Raw genomic sequence first — 13,526 nt, 5'->3', positions numbered from 1 at the left:
AGGGTTGTGACGCTGTTGGATCGACGGTGCTAGTTCATGACGAGGAGAAGCATGGACGCACTTTATCAGTCACCTCGTCAAGACGTCAACTGACAACAGCACGGATTCGCACACATATGATACTCAGGGAAGCTCCTAGTCGTTTTGATTCAAATTCTCCGTGCTTGACAAGCCGGTCTCAAGCGACAGGCGACACGGCATGCCTCCGCTGTCCAGTGTCCAACCGGCAACCGACATTCGTCTCTCCGGAACTGATCCGTACAGTCGCTTCAACCCTGTAAAGCCCACAACACCTTCGCTGGCTTGTTTCTTATGTGGACAATGCCTAGACCTTTTCCACAGCCTTACGGACCTCCACCTGCTCAAACGTAGCATCGCCGTCCATTCCCGCCTCCTTGGAAACTTTGGCATCCTTGCCGTCGAACAGGACGGCGATTTCCTCGAGAGTAGGCCCCTTGGTCTCCACAAAGAGAAACCAGATGCAAACAACTTCAATGACCAAGAGGACGATGTAGACGAAGTAGAACTTCCAAGCCAGCGATGAGAGCCCGATAGGATTGACGTATTGGTTCAAGACACCAGAGAGCGCCGTCACTCCTAGGCAGATCGCCAGTCCCTTGGCTCGTATGCTGAAGGGGAGAATCTCGGAGCAGTAGGCGACCGTCAAGCCAGGCCACGCGAAACCAGCGACTCTGTAGAAGAGGGAAATCATCGCCAGAACTGCAGACCCGACGTCTTTGTTGCCTGTTTGGGCATGCACTGCAGAGCAGCTGAGAAGGTCAGTACAACTAAGGTAACTGCTGGGACATTGCGGGGTTCATACCCAGTCCAAACACTGAAGACAACGAGCATCCCGACAGCAGCGATGAGAAATGGAACTCTGCGGCCGAGCTTCTCGATGAAATAGACTGAGAAGCAGATTGCAACGAGAAACGACCAGATCTGTAGACCGCCATTGAACAGGGACTGGGAGTTGGGCTCGTCGATGCCAACGGAACTCAGAATGTCGTGAAGATAGTACGAGACTAAGCCGTTTCCTAGCAGAGTCACTTGTCAGTCAAGCCGGGATTCTTCTGGAGGTAAACACATACCTGAACATTGAGAGAAGAACGACGTAAGCACAATGAGCATCAGTCTCTTGCGGTTTCCCGGTGTCTGGAAAAATACCATCCACCCCGTCTCCGCCGCGAGCTTCTCAAGCTTGATGGTCTCTTGGATCTCGGCGAACTCAGCCCGGACGAATGGGTCATCGCGGTTTCCACTGGCGTGATACTGCCCGAAATTGGAAGTCAGTCATCAAGGTACACCAGTGCATCTAACCTGCACCCCCCTTACCTTGACCAAGATCTCAAAGGCCTCGCCAGATTGGTCCTTTGAGCACAACCAACGCGGACTCTCAGGGAACGTGAATATGCCAATCAGTTGGAGCACCGGCATGAGGCATTGTAGAGCAACGGGAACCCGCCACGACACTTGACCGGTGTACTTGATCGTTCAGTAAACGGTCCAGGCGGCGATGATGCTTCCGACATACCAAAGGCTATTGTACATCACGGTGAGTCTGCCTCGGTGCTGGGGATAAGCGAGTTCCATGATCAGCAGCGGACCGGCCCCGATGGAGATGTTGGATCTGAGATGGCCGGTGGTCAGTAGTCATACCGGTAAGTCGAGGCAATGAATACCTGCCTGCCCGAATCCCACGAGGAAACGACCTCCGATAAACATCCCTTCGTTAACACTCGGAACGGCTAGTCGATGTTAGATTTGCTCATGTCTACGCAGAAGCGCAAGCAACCATAGTGCCTACATTGGATGATGGCGCCGACGACAAGAATAACGATGCCAATAGCAGTTGCGATACGACGGCCGTAGTAATCTGCAATGTACGGAGCTGTCACCAATGGAATATCAGCATATAGAACTCTCTCTACGAATTGCATTCCCCAACTGACAGAAGAACAGTGCACTGAAGCCACCAATATTCACAATGGCAGTGAATAGGCCAAGAGTAGAGCCGGAAGGATGGTTAAAGTCTGGAAATCCGAGAGTCAGCAGACCTTTCACCGAAACAGTGCGGTGTGTCACTTACAAGCTCGCCAGTTCTCGATGGTCTGGAGACCATTCAAGAGACTCCCATCATATCCATTGATGGTGGCGCAAAGCATCAGTATTGGCATCCTGATGTAGAGACTCCGCAACCTGGCGTGCCTATACCATGTTACCCGTGGAACTTTGAGGTGTGGAGGTTCCTCGAGATGATCCGGGTGCTCTTTGGTTGAAGTCATTTTACTCCTGAAGGTACTCCGTACAGAGATTGGCAAAACTTGTTGACAGGTCCCCGAGGTCTTGACGGCAGATTGCTGTGGTCCAGGGCCGCTGAGTTGAACGATGATGGGTTACAGGGAACTGAAAGCTCATGAGATCTACGGAAGCCTTTTAAATAAGACAAGTCAACACAATATGGATATGGCCGTCGATAAAGGGTCTACAATTACACACTGGCATCTCCATAAGAAGTTAGACATGATCACCATTTACCGTATCCCTGGGAGGGGACCCCAGGTTCGTGGGGTGATTCGGGAACAAGAGACTGGGGTAAGTCGACCAAGCACATGTCTGTCACTCGTTGCGACCTGGTTCGCGGCTTCGGGACCAATCATCTTGACGTTTTTCCGACATCCATGAGACTGGAATCATCACTCTGCTGGGGTTGCGGGATGAGCGCGCGCATGAGCTGGGTGGTGCGTTCCCCAACCTCTGTGGCGAGGGTAACGACATCCGGTCTAACCAGGAGCTGGGTCCGGTACGCTGTCAGCGCTTCTTTCGAGAAGAAGGCGGCACTCAAGACGATAAAATCAGTCCATCGGAAAGTGAGAAACTTGATTGGTCTTTTCCCCGACACCTCTGAAAGTCTATCCGCCACATAAGTACGGAGGGCCTTACCAACCCGCATATAGCATGACTTTCTGCGTGGCTTTCGAAGGCGCCATTAGATCAGAATTCCATTTATGTAGGTATATTTTCACACAATGAGGCAACTACGAGACTCATGGTACGATAGGATTTTCCAGGCGTAGGGCATTTGCTCTATCGTGTCATTTCGTGTCGTACCAATCCTCTTCCCCGTTCGTGACGAGGTCTCTCACATAACTGCATGCGGGTTTCTACAAGGAGATGGTACGTCGCATTACCAAGCTACAGAACTATTGATAGCAACTAAAGTAGGTAGTCGAACTCATGAAGTTGTAGACTATAGGCGTCGGAGCTGTCTGTCTGAAACGAGGTATATCTTCCTTGTTGCGTGAGGGCCTCAGTTCGAGCCGAAAAACTATTAATATCGTAGTCCATACCCGATCTCACGTGTTGGATGTCTTTTTCTTCCAGAGGCAGTGAGTATTTGGTCAGAAATCGTACCATCCAGTCATCGAAATCATGCGTTCTGGAGTCGCCGGACAGCAGGCAGAAGTTTTGAAAGGTAGCAAGACGTTCGATCTATCCTCATATCAGTTTGCGTGAGCATGTGAGTGAGCCACACTGGACTGGCACAAACCATTGGCGCTGTGTTTGGCCAGTACTGTCGCAGTTCGACAATGGCTGCGAAGTTCTCATTCAGGGCATCTCTTGCGCTCTTGGGGTCTGCCTCCTCGCCGAATAAGAGAGTATGGAGGAGCACGGATGACGAGACTACCGCCATGTGCCCGACCGTAGGATAGACGACTTCACATCCCTGCTTACGACGGGCGAGTTTGACAAGATTGCTGTACGCTGAGGCATGGGACTTGCACCTACTATGATACAAGCTAGCGGCGGGCGACCTTGGCTTTTGAGAGCTGAGGAACCGGAAGTAGAGCAAGACGAAGTAGTGATGATACCCAAGATGAAGGGCCACATATGGACCTCCAGTCCCTCTGCCAATATGCCAGTCTAGTATTTCCTCTTTCCATTTGATGTTTTCGGGCAGGGACGTTTCCCAAGTTTCCAGCTGCCGAGACAGAGAGAGAATGCTGCTCTCAATGCTCACCGCAGACATACTGCCGTTGACGCTGTGTCGATTGAGCTGTTGTATTGGACCAAATAGCTGTACCAGAGAGATCTTGAACGCCCATATTCCCGGATGCCATGGCTTCTCTAATTGCGTTGCTTTTGGATCTAGGGACTCGAATATAGCTTCGTCCATGGGCAGATCAACAGCAAGCTCTGTATCTCGAATCTGTGGCAACAGGCCGAGGCTGGAAGACGACCATCGGTCGGTCATGAATAGCGACCACCATATCCTCCTGTGAATCTCAAGATCGACCAGCTGTGTCCCGACTGTGGAGGTGCCGAGCTGCATAATGTGAGAGAGGCTGATGCCGGTGCCTTGTCAATTGTGAGTAAATGAATTCTAGAGGAAAACTTACACCTGCCAATCCATACGACGGTGACTACTTACGGAAGAATAAAGCTTCTGAAGAAGGGTTCAAATGAGCTGCGCAGAGGTTCGCCATGAGGACACACGCCTGAATGTTTTCGACGCATACATTCTCCAAATTCGCCAGCAGCAGCCGTTTAGATTCCTCCATCAACCCAGCCTCGAGGGCCCGGGTCTCATCATCGAGGGCAAACCGTGAGCCCATGCTGCATATAGCCAAGAGGAGAATCCTGCTAATAGACCCATCGTGAACCTCCTGCCGAAGTTTTGCTGGGTGGAACAGGCTATGCGGTCGACTGTGTAGCTTGTCTAGATAGAAGTCGACGAGAAGTTTGGCCGTTTGAAGTGGCAAGTCTATGCCTTCGGTCCTTGACGAAGTAGGCGTGGGGTTGTTTGACAACGAAGGTGTCGGCTCAGGTCTTGGGAGCAGTGGCAGCGGCGATGGAGGAACGCGTGAGAGAGAACTTGCACACGGTAGGCTTCTAGCTCGGCAAGTATCGCAGGGCTCGCCTACCGCGAGGGTACGACGGAGGCATTTCCGTTTGCTCTCCCGGCATTGTCGACATGCTTTGGGGGGCTTCATCCGATCGCCAGATCAGACAACGTGCGGGCGATACCATTCACAAGCTCCATGGTGAATGACATTGTTGGAGACAGGAACATGCCCTCTATTTAGTTTCTCGGAAATGGACATCTTTCACTGGGCGGTGACCCGAAAACCCCACAAACCAACATGTGGAGGACGCTGTTATGCATGAGTCGACGCCACTAAGGGGAAGCAAGACAGGCATGGCGCGAGTCTTTACTCTACCGGCATATCCCCTCATTCCTCGTATGTTTCGCAGATCCGGGAAGCTAACAACGAATCATCGGGTTATGAGCCAATCATCTTTCACAAACTCCGAAGAGCGTTCAACACTGCAGATCCATCCTCCTTCTCTTGACTTGGTGTGCTGTCACCTCAAATCCTGAAATAGTAAACATGAACATGCTTGATATCTGCTCTCAGTTTCCTATTTCTTGTCTAATTCCTTTACTGCGTCGCTTGCCTCTAGTCAGAATCCAGAGATTCGCCGAAGAAGACTGAACAAACACCACGATACAATGATATTCCTCGACGCAACCCCTCAAGTCATCGCGAAGATGGCTGACCTTAGTGTCAACATCCCTCACCTCGTCCAGACGGATGGATCGAAACAACTCGTTGTGAAGGGAGAACCTTTTCTCATGAGAGTCGGTGAACTTCAAAATTCCTCATTATCGTCCCCTGAGTACATGGAAACCGTTTGGAAGGAAATGGCCGATACGAATATCAACACCTTGCTCGGTAGCGTATCCTGGGAGATGATCGAGCCCGAAGAGGACAAGTTCGACTTCTCGGTGCTCGACGAAATCATTAACTCGACACGGAAGCATTCCATGCACCTAGTTTTGCTTTGGTTTGGGTCATTCAAGAACGGTACGCTGCCCTATTTCTCCCCTGTCCTCGAGTGACAGACTGAAAGAAAATTGAGACTTACAAGCACAGGACTGTCGACATATACACCGACTTGGGTAAAGACAGATGACAAGAGATTCCCGCGAGTAAAGCTTCGCAAGGCAGGAGATCGTCTCGAAACAGGCGACGTTCTGTCAAGTTTCAGTGCCGAGAGCCGCAAAGCAGACGCCAAGGCCTTTGGCGGACTAATGGAACACTTGAGAGAGGTGGACGAGTCACACTCCACTGTTCTAATGGTACAAGTCGAGAACGAGTGCGGTGTGCTGGGAGATTCTCGCGACGGCTCAGAGCTCGCAAATAAAGCCTTTCATGAATCGGTCCCAAGGGACCTCGTTCACCTCCTGTCCGCGGAGTGGGATCAGCTACACCAAGATATGCGAGAACAGAACCTCACGCGATTTGATCACCAAAGTCCACACCTCGATGGAAACGGCGATTGGGAATCTGTGTTTGGGAGCAGCCCCCGGACTGATGAGTTATTCATGGCGTACAATTACGCCCTTTACCTGAACGAAGTTGCCGCGGCCGGGAAGGCGGCTTATCCCATCCCACTTTACACCAACGTATGGATGAAATACGTCGGCGAAGACTCGGACAATGACTTTCCCGTTGTGGTGGGCGGCGGCGGCATGCCGGGGGACTATCCCTCCGGAGGCCCCGTGAGCAATGTCTTGGACGTATGGATGCGCTTCGCGCCGAAGCTGGACTTCATCGGGCCGGATGTCTATCTCAATGACTACGCCAGCTCTTGCGCCAAGTACAGGCATCGAAACCAGCCTCTGTTCATTCCGGAGCAACGACGAGATGACTACGGTGCGCGTCGTATCTGGATTGCGTACGCACTTACGACGCTATGGGGGTTGCTCCTTTCGGTGTAGATACCATCGCGCCGGAGGATAGCCCTTTCACCAAGCATTATGGTCTGCTGAAAACCGTTTCGCCCATCGTTCTTGAAGCACAAAGAGACCCAAACACATCGGTGGGCTTCTGCTTCGATGAGGTTCCGGCAGATAGCGCCGGAAAAGACCCGAGCCCCGTCATCCGTCGCACCTGGGGAGACTTTGAGATCGCCATAGAGCGGTGCTTCGTGTTCGGCAAGCCAGGAACAGGGGCTGGAATGGTGATCCATCGTGGTGGAGGCAAGTTCCTGCTCATCGGCTGGGGTTTTCAGGTCAGAGCAAAGGCATTGGGTCAGGGCACTAACTTCACCGGTATTCTGACGTTTGAGGAGAAGATTGTTGAAGACGAAGGGGCCGGCCGCCTGAAAACAAGTCGTGTGTTGAACGGGGATGAGACGAGGAGCGGCAAGTTCGCAATGATGCCTAATGAGGACCCAGATTACGGTGGCTTTCCCATCTCCGTCACCATCCCGGCCAGGACGATGATTGCAGAGGTTACTTTTTACTCTTTGTCTAACTAGATCTTGGTGAATTCATGGCACTGGATTGAAGCCTATAGTGAGTAGACTTCAGCAAGATTATTGGGTGCTAGCATTTACCACGCAAGACAGACCCAACTCTTACGTACTTTGATATCACCATCGCAATGACAGCCGCGAGCATGAATCCACAAGCAAAGATCCAAGTCCCCTGAAACTCCCTCTGCACATCTGCCGCCGTGTCCCCTTGCGGACGCTGTGCAGCACCTCCAATAGGATTCCCGATCAATGCGCCAAAGCTTGCGATGGTGTATCCCATGCCCATCCTTGTCCCATACTCTGACAAGTCGTCTGTTAAATTCGCAATAGTAGCAGGGGGCAAAGACACCATACCGCCCGAGACGAACCCGTAGACAATCGATATCGCAATCAACCCCGGCAGGTCGGTCGCAAAGCGGAAGAGGAAGAGAACGACAGCCGAACAGAGGCAGCAGGGAAGCATAATTGTCATGCCACCGTACTTATCAGCGAGCCAGTTGGGAACTAGACGGCCGAGGAGACTTGCAGCGTTCATGGCGCTGAGGATGTAAAAAGACGTGTCTTGATCTACACCCAAACGGATGGCATAGGCATCCACGTAGAAAAAGGGAACGTAGACAGAGCCGATCATCAAGGCGAAGGCTGACTACTTGTTAGCGACTGCAGTGAGTCGAAGACCCAGTGGAAAGGAAACCGACCAATACAGAACGACACATAGGGGACATCGCGGAAGTGCTCCAGGCGAAAGAAAGCTCCACGCCGCTTGAGATTGGGTCGAAGACGCATGATTGCAATACATATCAGGAGACTTCCGGTGACGATGAATGCGAACACCCGAACAGCCCAAGGAAAGCCAATAGAGGCGATCAGACGTCTCTCCGTGATGGGATACACGATTCCCGCTTGACAATTCATCAGTACTAGTGCTTGCGTATATAAGAATCTCGGGTCCTGTTCACAACTCACCTAGACTGCTTCCCGTAGCAGCAATGCCAGTCGCAACCATCCTCCTCTTGCGGAAATAAAGAGGGATCACAGCAACACATGTCAACCCTAGCAACCCACTTCCTGTTCCGACGCAGAGCGCCTGCGCAAGGAGGATCTGCCAATACTTCGTGCACAAGCTCAGCATAAAGAGACCGAGGGACGTCATGGTAGTGCCACAAATGAGGATGAAGCGGAGATACCCCGCGTCGAGAAGCCAACCCGCGCAGACGCCGATGAGCATCATCAGAAAGATATGGATGGATCCGATCCAGGAAATAGTCGAAGGATTGACGTCTGGTAAAAGGTTGTTGGAGTAGTAGGCTTGGAAGACTCCGAATGAGTTTGACAATCCCCTTGACCAACGTCAGCTTGAATACTGCCGTACGAACACTGGCCCCCGAGCAAGTTCATCCCCCTCATGGTAGACTTGGATGCTTTCGACTTACCAGGTGTTGGCAAACAGAATCCAGCTTCCAAGAACTTGAAGCCATGCGACAAGTCCTTGATCCATTACTAGCTCTTCCTCATCAACTCGTGCTGCCTCCTCGTCACTTTTCGGTAACGAGGAAAGTTGAATCTTCTCCATATCGGATACCACCGTCGTCTGCGGGACAATCTTGGAGGCAAGCTTCTGAGTCTCAGTCCTCGCCATTTTGAGTCAATGGAGGGCAAGATAAAGTCGGCCTTGGGAGATCGTTTGTGTCAGGCCCATCCCAGTACACTCGTTACGACGATTGTCACACTATGCCTATGAAACAATATGGTCTTACACAAGCATGACTAAGTTTGCCAAGGATATGCCAGTATAAAGGGTCTTCCACTCACTATATAGATAGTCGGGATATTCCCATAGCCACTCGTTCTTCATACTCATCAATACATCCCATTGACCCCCTACCTGATAATCGCTGCCCAACAGTTTGATCAGATCTGGCGAACATCAAAATTTGGCGCTGAGCCGCTCTTAAAGCTTACTGAGCAATCTCAGTCGCCAATGTTGGCATTTTCAAGCCGAACGTCTGTGTCGCATTCCGTCAGATAAGTGTCGGCTTGCGAACCAGGGTCGCCATACAAGAGCACCACTTGGTGGATCAAACGGAAAACAATCAAAGGTAGGTTTTCATATTGCGCGAGCTACCCTTCTACACTTAGTTTAATCAATAAGGACGGGATCCCGAAATCAGTTGAAAGACCCTCACAGGCCCCCTGGAAGCGACCACGCCGGGGTTGTGTGTGGGCAGAGCCGAAGAGACGGAAGCAGGGTATGAAATCCCTCGACTACGAGTCTACGAGGGCTTCTTACCTTTGAGCCGAGACATCCTAATCATTGGGAACGAGTATGTTTTTCCCAGCCGAGCAATACAAACCTATTCGCTAACTAGCTATGGGTGCCCTGGCTTATATGCTTGTCCTTTGAGGGGCCTTCGGCTTGACTTGACCTTCGCTACATCGGCTTCGGCTCCGGCTTGACCGCAGCTTGAAGTGAGCTGCAACTACAACCAAAGAAAGGGCAGAGGATAACCATTGACTTGCATTCAAGCAAGAACCTTGGGACCTAGTGGTGGGCGCCAAAAAAAAAAAAAAAAAAAAAAAAGTTGTGTTGTGTGGCTTGCCACATGGTTTCGAGCATCATCGTCGATGGTTGGTCGATGTGAAGCCAAAAGCAAAGAACCCGGGGAGTGGCTTAGCCAATCGCGGTGAGGATTTGAGCCTCACGCGGGGGTCGAACCCGCAACCTTGAGATTAAGAGTCTCACGCTCTACCGATTGAGCTAGCAAGGCGGGTCTTGTTTCATGAATTCTTTGGGCCAGTTTGTGATTTACGTAGTCATCTTGCAGCCCGTGCGCGTGTTCCGTTTTGTAGGCCCTTGTTTTTCTCTTCCTTCTTCTTTCCTCTCCTCTCAGTCTCGTCGAAACAGCGCTCGCTTGTTATTCAAGTCGCCCATATTCTGCAATTTTCTTTTCTTTCATTTCTTGAGGATGTCTCTAATCACCTCGCTCAGTGATTCGCTCCCCCTCTGAAGCAAATGACCCTCTCGCATATCCCCGGCTACGATCCCTCCAGGCAGGAGACTCCTCGTCATCTCCACGAATAGTTGAGCCGTCGGTGGCTGATATAATTGTGCGAAGAAGTCCTCTAGCTGCTCATTTTCTACCAGCCTTAGCTCAACCTTGTCGTCATTGTCCTTGCGGTAACTGTACTTGTTGTAATTGTATGTTATGTCTTCCACCGCTCTGTGCACATCTTTCGTTGAGTAGGATTCCGGTCCGTGCAAATTGAAGATGTAGGGATTATGTCGCATAGGCGAGCCTGCCGCGAGGGCTTCCTTTGCGCATGTTCGACCAACATCTTTCACCGAGACCTTCATCACAGGTTTAGAGCGGTATATTTTTCATTGGGATTAAATTGTTTGGTAAAACTTACCATGGGTATTGCGTAGTCTATGGGACATAACACAGAAGAGAAATGTGGCGGATTATTATTCGCGTTCTCAAGTACTGCCGCCCAATTCTCCATGAAGTAGGCGCATCGAATAAAGACTACCTCGGGAGCCGCACCGATGAGGGCTTGTTCTGCCTCGTAATTCGTTCTTATCTCGCCCTACAAATATTCCCTTCAGCTATCTGACTGCCACAGAGAACCTCCTTTCTTAGCTTACCGTCCCATGCTCCAGATGAGCTCCTATGCTAGACACATATACCAAACGCTTCACCGAACACCCAACCCTGCTAATAGCAAACTTGACATTCGCTGCCATCTCACGTGCTCTCGTTATAGGCTTGGACTCGGAATACTGCGGAGGCGTGATAGATACGATGACATCGGCACCAGCAAATTTGAGACTCGAAACATCGGCAACATCGCCCTTGATCGCCCGAAATCGAGGATGATCCTTAAACCTAGCTGGTATCCTTCCTAAATCTCGATATACGCCCGTGACGTGTGGTTGTGAAGGATGATCAAGGAGGGATTGGATCGTCGCCTGCCCCGTCTTGGGAGACGCTGGAACGACAAAGACGTTCATCGTTGCTGGTGATGAGGAGAGAGCTTTAGCACGTCGAACGCGAGCCTACGTCGGTCATAACTAATTGACTTCTGCCGAATTCAAGTTCCGGGAGCTCTTGAATACTATATAAAGGCTCGCCATCGTATGACATCACACCACAACGGTCTAGACTTGGGTCCATCGGTCACCTGCATCCCGCCATCACGGTCCTCCCGATGCGTCAGTGGCTGTTATGTTTCACGCTCGAAAGCTTCTAGAGACACCCATGAGTTTGCCATGTCAGCTGGGCCTAGAACATGGAGTTTTCGGCCCTTCCAGACCACCCCGCCTCGCAAAATGTCCCGACGCTTGAGCCAGGCGATGTCGGGTTGGCTCTCCGCCTCCGCATCCGCATCTGCTACCTGTTTGACGGGCCATGCCAAAGGTCGTCCCAACTTATCGACCTATCACACCAGAAACCTTAACGGCAACGGCCCAAGCTCCGATCTTGGCTACCTACCCCTCGAGCTAGTTGAGTCCATCTTCGGCCCTTCCTGGAGCGAGCTTGAGCGATCTTGATCATGTCAGCCGCACTTTCTAGAGCTGAGGAGAACATATACGGCTCTTGGTCTGACTTACCGCATTGCAATATTCTTGCGGTAGAACATGCCCTCGAAATGAACACTCTCAACACCCTTGTAAGCAGCTGATACTGCTTCCTCAAGGGTTTCACCCGTCGCGGCAACGGACAGGACGCGGCCGCCTGCTGTGACTAGTTTATCGTTGACCTGTTCGGTTCCGGCGTGGAAAATATGTACACCTAGGTATGTTTGTCAGCGATGGACCATGGCAATTTCCTGCTCCTACTCACCTTCAGAGGTAGACTTCAATCGGATTAGATCGCCCTTCCTGTATGATTCCGGGTAGCCCTCTGCCGCAACGGTAATATTGCAGGCAAATCCTGCAAGAGTGTCCAGCTTGATGTCACCGAGTCTATCCTCCACACAGGCGAGGATAATCTCAGGCAAGGTCTCGTCTGGAAGCAGAAGCACCATGCTCTGCGTCTCTGGGTCTCCGAAGCGCGCGTTATACTCAAGCACTTTGGGACCTGAGGGCGTCATCATGATTCCCGTGAAGAGCATACCGTTGAATGGTCTCCCTGTATCTCTAGATTATCATCAAATGTGCTGCCGATATTTTGTTACAACTTACTTTCTAGCTCAAGGCCAACAATAGTCGGCAGGATGATTTTCTCTTCGATTTCTGCCATCTGCTCCTCGGTCACCGAAGGAACAGGTGCATACACCCCCATGCCGCCAGTATTCAACCCCTTATCGCCATCGTGAGCCCGCTTGTGGTCTTGACCAGGCGGCAGAGACAGAACCGATGTTCCATCAGTGAAGGTAAGAACGCTGATCTCGTAACCCTCGAGGTATTCCTCAATAATCACCATCTCGCCCGCGTCACCAAACTTGTCCTTGAGCATTATGTCTTCGAGGGCTTGCTCCGCCTCTTCGGTGGTCTCGGGCAGGATGACACCCTTGCCAGCCGCAAGGCCGTCCACCTTGATGACCACTCTGCGGCCCAACCTTCGTACATACGCCTTAGCCTTGTCGCAATCAACCTTGTCGAAGGTTTCGTAGGTCGCGGTTGGAATCTTGCGTCTGCACATAAAATCTTTGGCGAAGTCCTTGGAGCCTTCGATGATGGCCGCTCTCTTACTTGGGGCAAAGCAGCGAATTCCATCTGCCTCATGTTAGACCATACTTCCTCACATGATCCAAAATGACTTACTGCTCCGAAAGTGATCTCCCATGCCTCCAACAATAGCGTCATCTGGGCCGATGATAACGAGGTCGATCCCAAGACTCTTTGACAGCTCTACGAGGCCATTGTAGTCGTCAACCGCTACCTCACGGCAATTTGAGGCTTTCGCCAGGGCTTCTGTGCCTGCGTTGCCTGGCAGAACGTACACATGCTCAACTGATTGCGACCGAGTGAGTTTCCATGCAAGGGCATGTTCACGGCCGCCCTTTCCGATCAGGAGGATCTTCATTTTTGAGTGCTTCGCTAACGCTATACTCGACTTGGGCTTTTGGTGACGATCTTCGGCTTCGGGGTAAGATGATGTGGAGGCTTGCACTGGGAAAATCATCCGAGAACGAAGTTCGCAGTGTGCAGGAATGAATTGCGTTTTATTGGTTAAAGTCGGGGGCAGCAGTGTGCA

The 13,526-nt window shown here is 51.4% G+C and overlaps 6 protein-coding genes and 1 non-coding gene across 7 annotated transcripts; 1 reads left to right on the top strand and 6 right to left on the bottom strand.

The window, feature by feature from the left end:
* Positions 1 to 200: 200 nt before the first annotated feature.
* Positions 201 to 2,285, bottom strand: BDP81DRAFT_483556 (general substrate transporter; the record flags this gene model as incomplete). The annotated part of the gene is made up of 9 exons (XM_060595064.1): positions 201 to 770; positions 824 to 1,037; positions 1,092 to 1,272; positions 1,336 to 1,395; positions 1,504 to 1,630; positions 1,691 to 1,748; positions 1,808 to 1,891; positions 1,953 to 2,033; positions 2,090 to 2,285. The coding sequence occupies 9 exons, from the start codon at positions 2,283 to 2,285 to the stop codon at positions 326 to 328; spliced, it is 1,446 nt and encodes a 481-aa protein (XP_060441699.1). The 3' UTR covers positions 201 to 325.
* An 833-nt stretch (positions 2,286 to 3,118) lies between these two features.
* BDP81DRAFT_483555 (fungal-specific transcription factor domain-containing protein) lies at positions 3,119 to 5,202 on the bottom strand (the record flags this gene model as incomplete). Its single annotated transcript, XM_060595063.1, has 4 exons — positions 3,119 to 3,492; positions 3,551 to 4,359; positions 4,433 to 4,988; positions 5,197 to 5,202. 4 exons carry the CDS (start codon positions 5,200 to 5,202, stop codon positions 3,217 to 3,219), a joined length of 1,647 nt encoding a protein of 548 aa, XP_060441698.1. The 3' UTR covers positions 3,119 to 3,216.
* A 352-nt stretch (positions 5,203 to 5,554) lies between these two features.
* BDP81DRAFT_397482 (DNA recombination protein) lies at positions 5,555 to 7,329 on the top strand (the record flags this gene model as incomplete). The annotated part of the gene is made up of 3 exons (XM_060588330.1): positions 5,555 to 5,870; positions 5,940 to 6,722; positions 6,788 to 7,329. 3 exons carry the CDS (start codon positions 5,555 to 5,557, stop codon positions 7,327 to 7,329), a joined length of 1,641 nt encoding a protein of 546 aa, XP_060441697.1.
* Positions 6,924 to 8,965, bottom strand: BDP81DRAFT_496286 (major facilitator superfamily transporter; the record flags this gene model as incomplete). The annotated part of the gene is made up of 4 exons (XM_060595430.1): positions 6,924 to 7,968; positions 8,025 to 8,228; positions 8,293 to 8,666; positions 8,760 to 8,965. 4 exons carry the CDS (start codon positions 8,963 to 8,965, stop codon positions 7,397 to 7,399), a joined length of 1,356 nt encoding a protein of 451 aa, XP_060441696.1. The 3' UTR covers positions 6,924 to 7,396.
* Positions 8,966 to 10,021: 1,056 nt separating this feature from the next.
* BDP81DRAFT_t263 lies at positions 10,022 to 10,094 on the bottom strand. The gene has a single exon. It is a non-coding gene; the product is annotated as a tRNA-Lys (tRNA).
* A 16-nt stretch (positions 10,095 to 10,110) lies between these two features.
* On the bottom strand, positions 10,111 to 11,398 carry BDP81DRAFT_435244 (uncharacterized protein). The gene is made up of 3 exons (XM_060591036.1): positions 10,973 to 11,398; positions 10,738 to 10,914; positions 10,111 to 10,675 (listed from the first exon to the last, which is right to left on the bottom strand). The coding sequence occupies exons 1-3, from the start codon at positions 11,336 to 11,338 to the stop codon at positions 10,280 to 10,282; spliced, it is 939 nt and encodes a 312-aa protein (XP_060441695.1). The 5' UTR covers positions 11,339 to 11,398; the 3' UTR covers positions 10,111 to 10,279.
* Positions 11,399 to 11,934: 536 nt separating this feature from the next.
* On the bottom strand, positions 11,935 to 13,355 carry BDP81DRAFT_463737 (phosphoribosylamine-glycine ligase; the record flags this gene model as incomplete). Its single annotated transcript, XM_060594060.1, has 4 exons — positions 11,935 to 12,119; positions 12,171 to 12,458; positions 12,512 to 13,045; positions 13,094 to 13,355. The coding sequence occupies 4 exons, from the start codon at positions 13,353 to 13,355 to the stop codon at positions 11,935 to 11,937; spliced, it is 1,269 nt and encodes a 422-aa protein (XP_060441694.1).
* Between the last annotated feature and the right edge of the window lie 171 nt (positions 13,356 to 13,526).

The sequence above is a fragment of the Colletotrichum phormii genome (assembly GCF_030913505.1).
Source record: "Colletotrichum phormii strain CBS 102054 chromosome Unknown BDP81scaffold_19, whole genome shotgun sequence".
Classification (NCBI taxonomy): domain Eukaryota; kingdom Fungi; phylum Ascomycota; class Sordariomycetes; order Glomerellales; family Glomerellaceae; genus Colletotrichum; species Colletotrichum phormii.
This window is presented reverse-complemented; position numbering and strand designations above follow the sequence as displayed.

What these genes read in the sequence shown, in the direction of transcription:
- BDP81DRAFT_435244 (XM_060591036.1), bottom strand. Translation starts at nt 11,338, where the DNA reads ATGAACGTCTTTGTCGTTCCAGCGTCTCCCAAGACGGGGCAGGCGACG. An exon ending in CTCATCTGGAGCATGGGACG is followed by an intron (nt 10,915 to 10,972) that starts GTAAGCTAAGAA and finishes GAATATTTGTAG; the next exon opens with GGCGAGATAAGAACGAATTA. An exon ending in TAGACTACGCAATACCCATG is followed by an intron (nt 10,676 to 10,737) that starts GTAAGTTTTACC and finishes CCTGTGATGAAG; the next exon opens with GTCTCGGTGAAAGATGTTGG.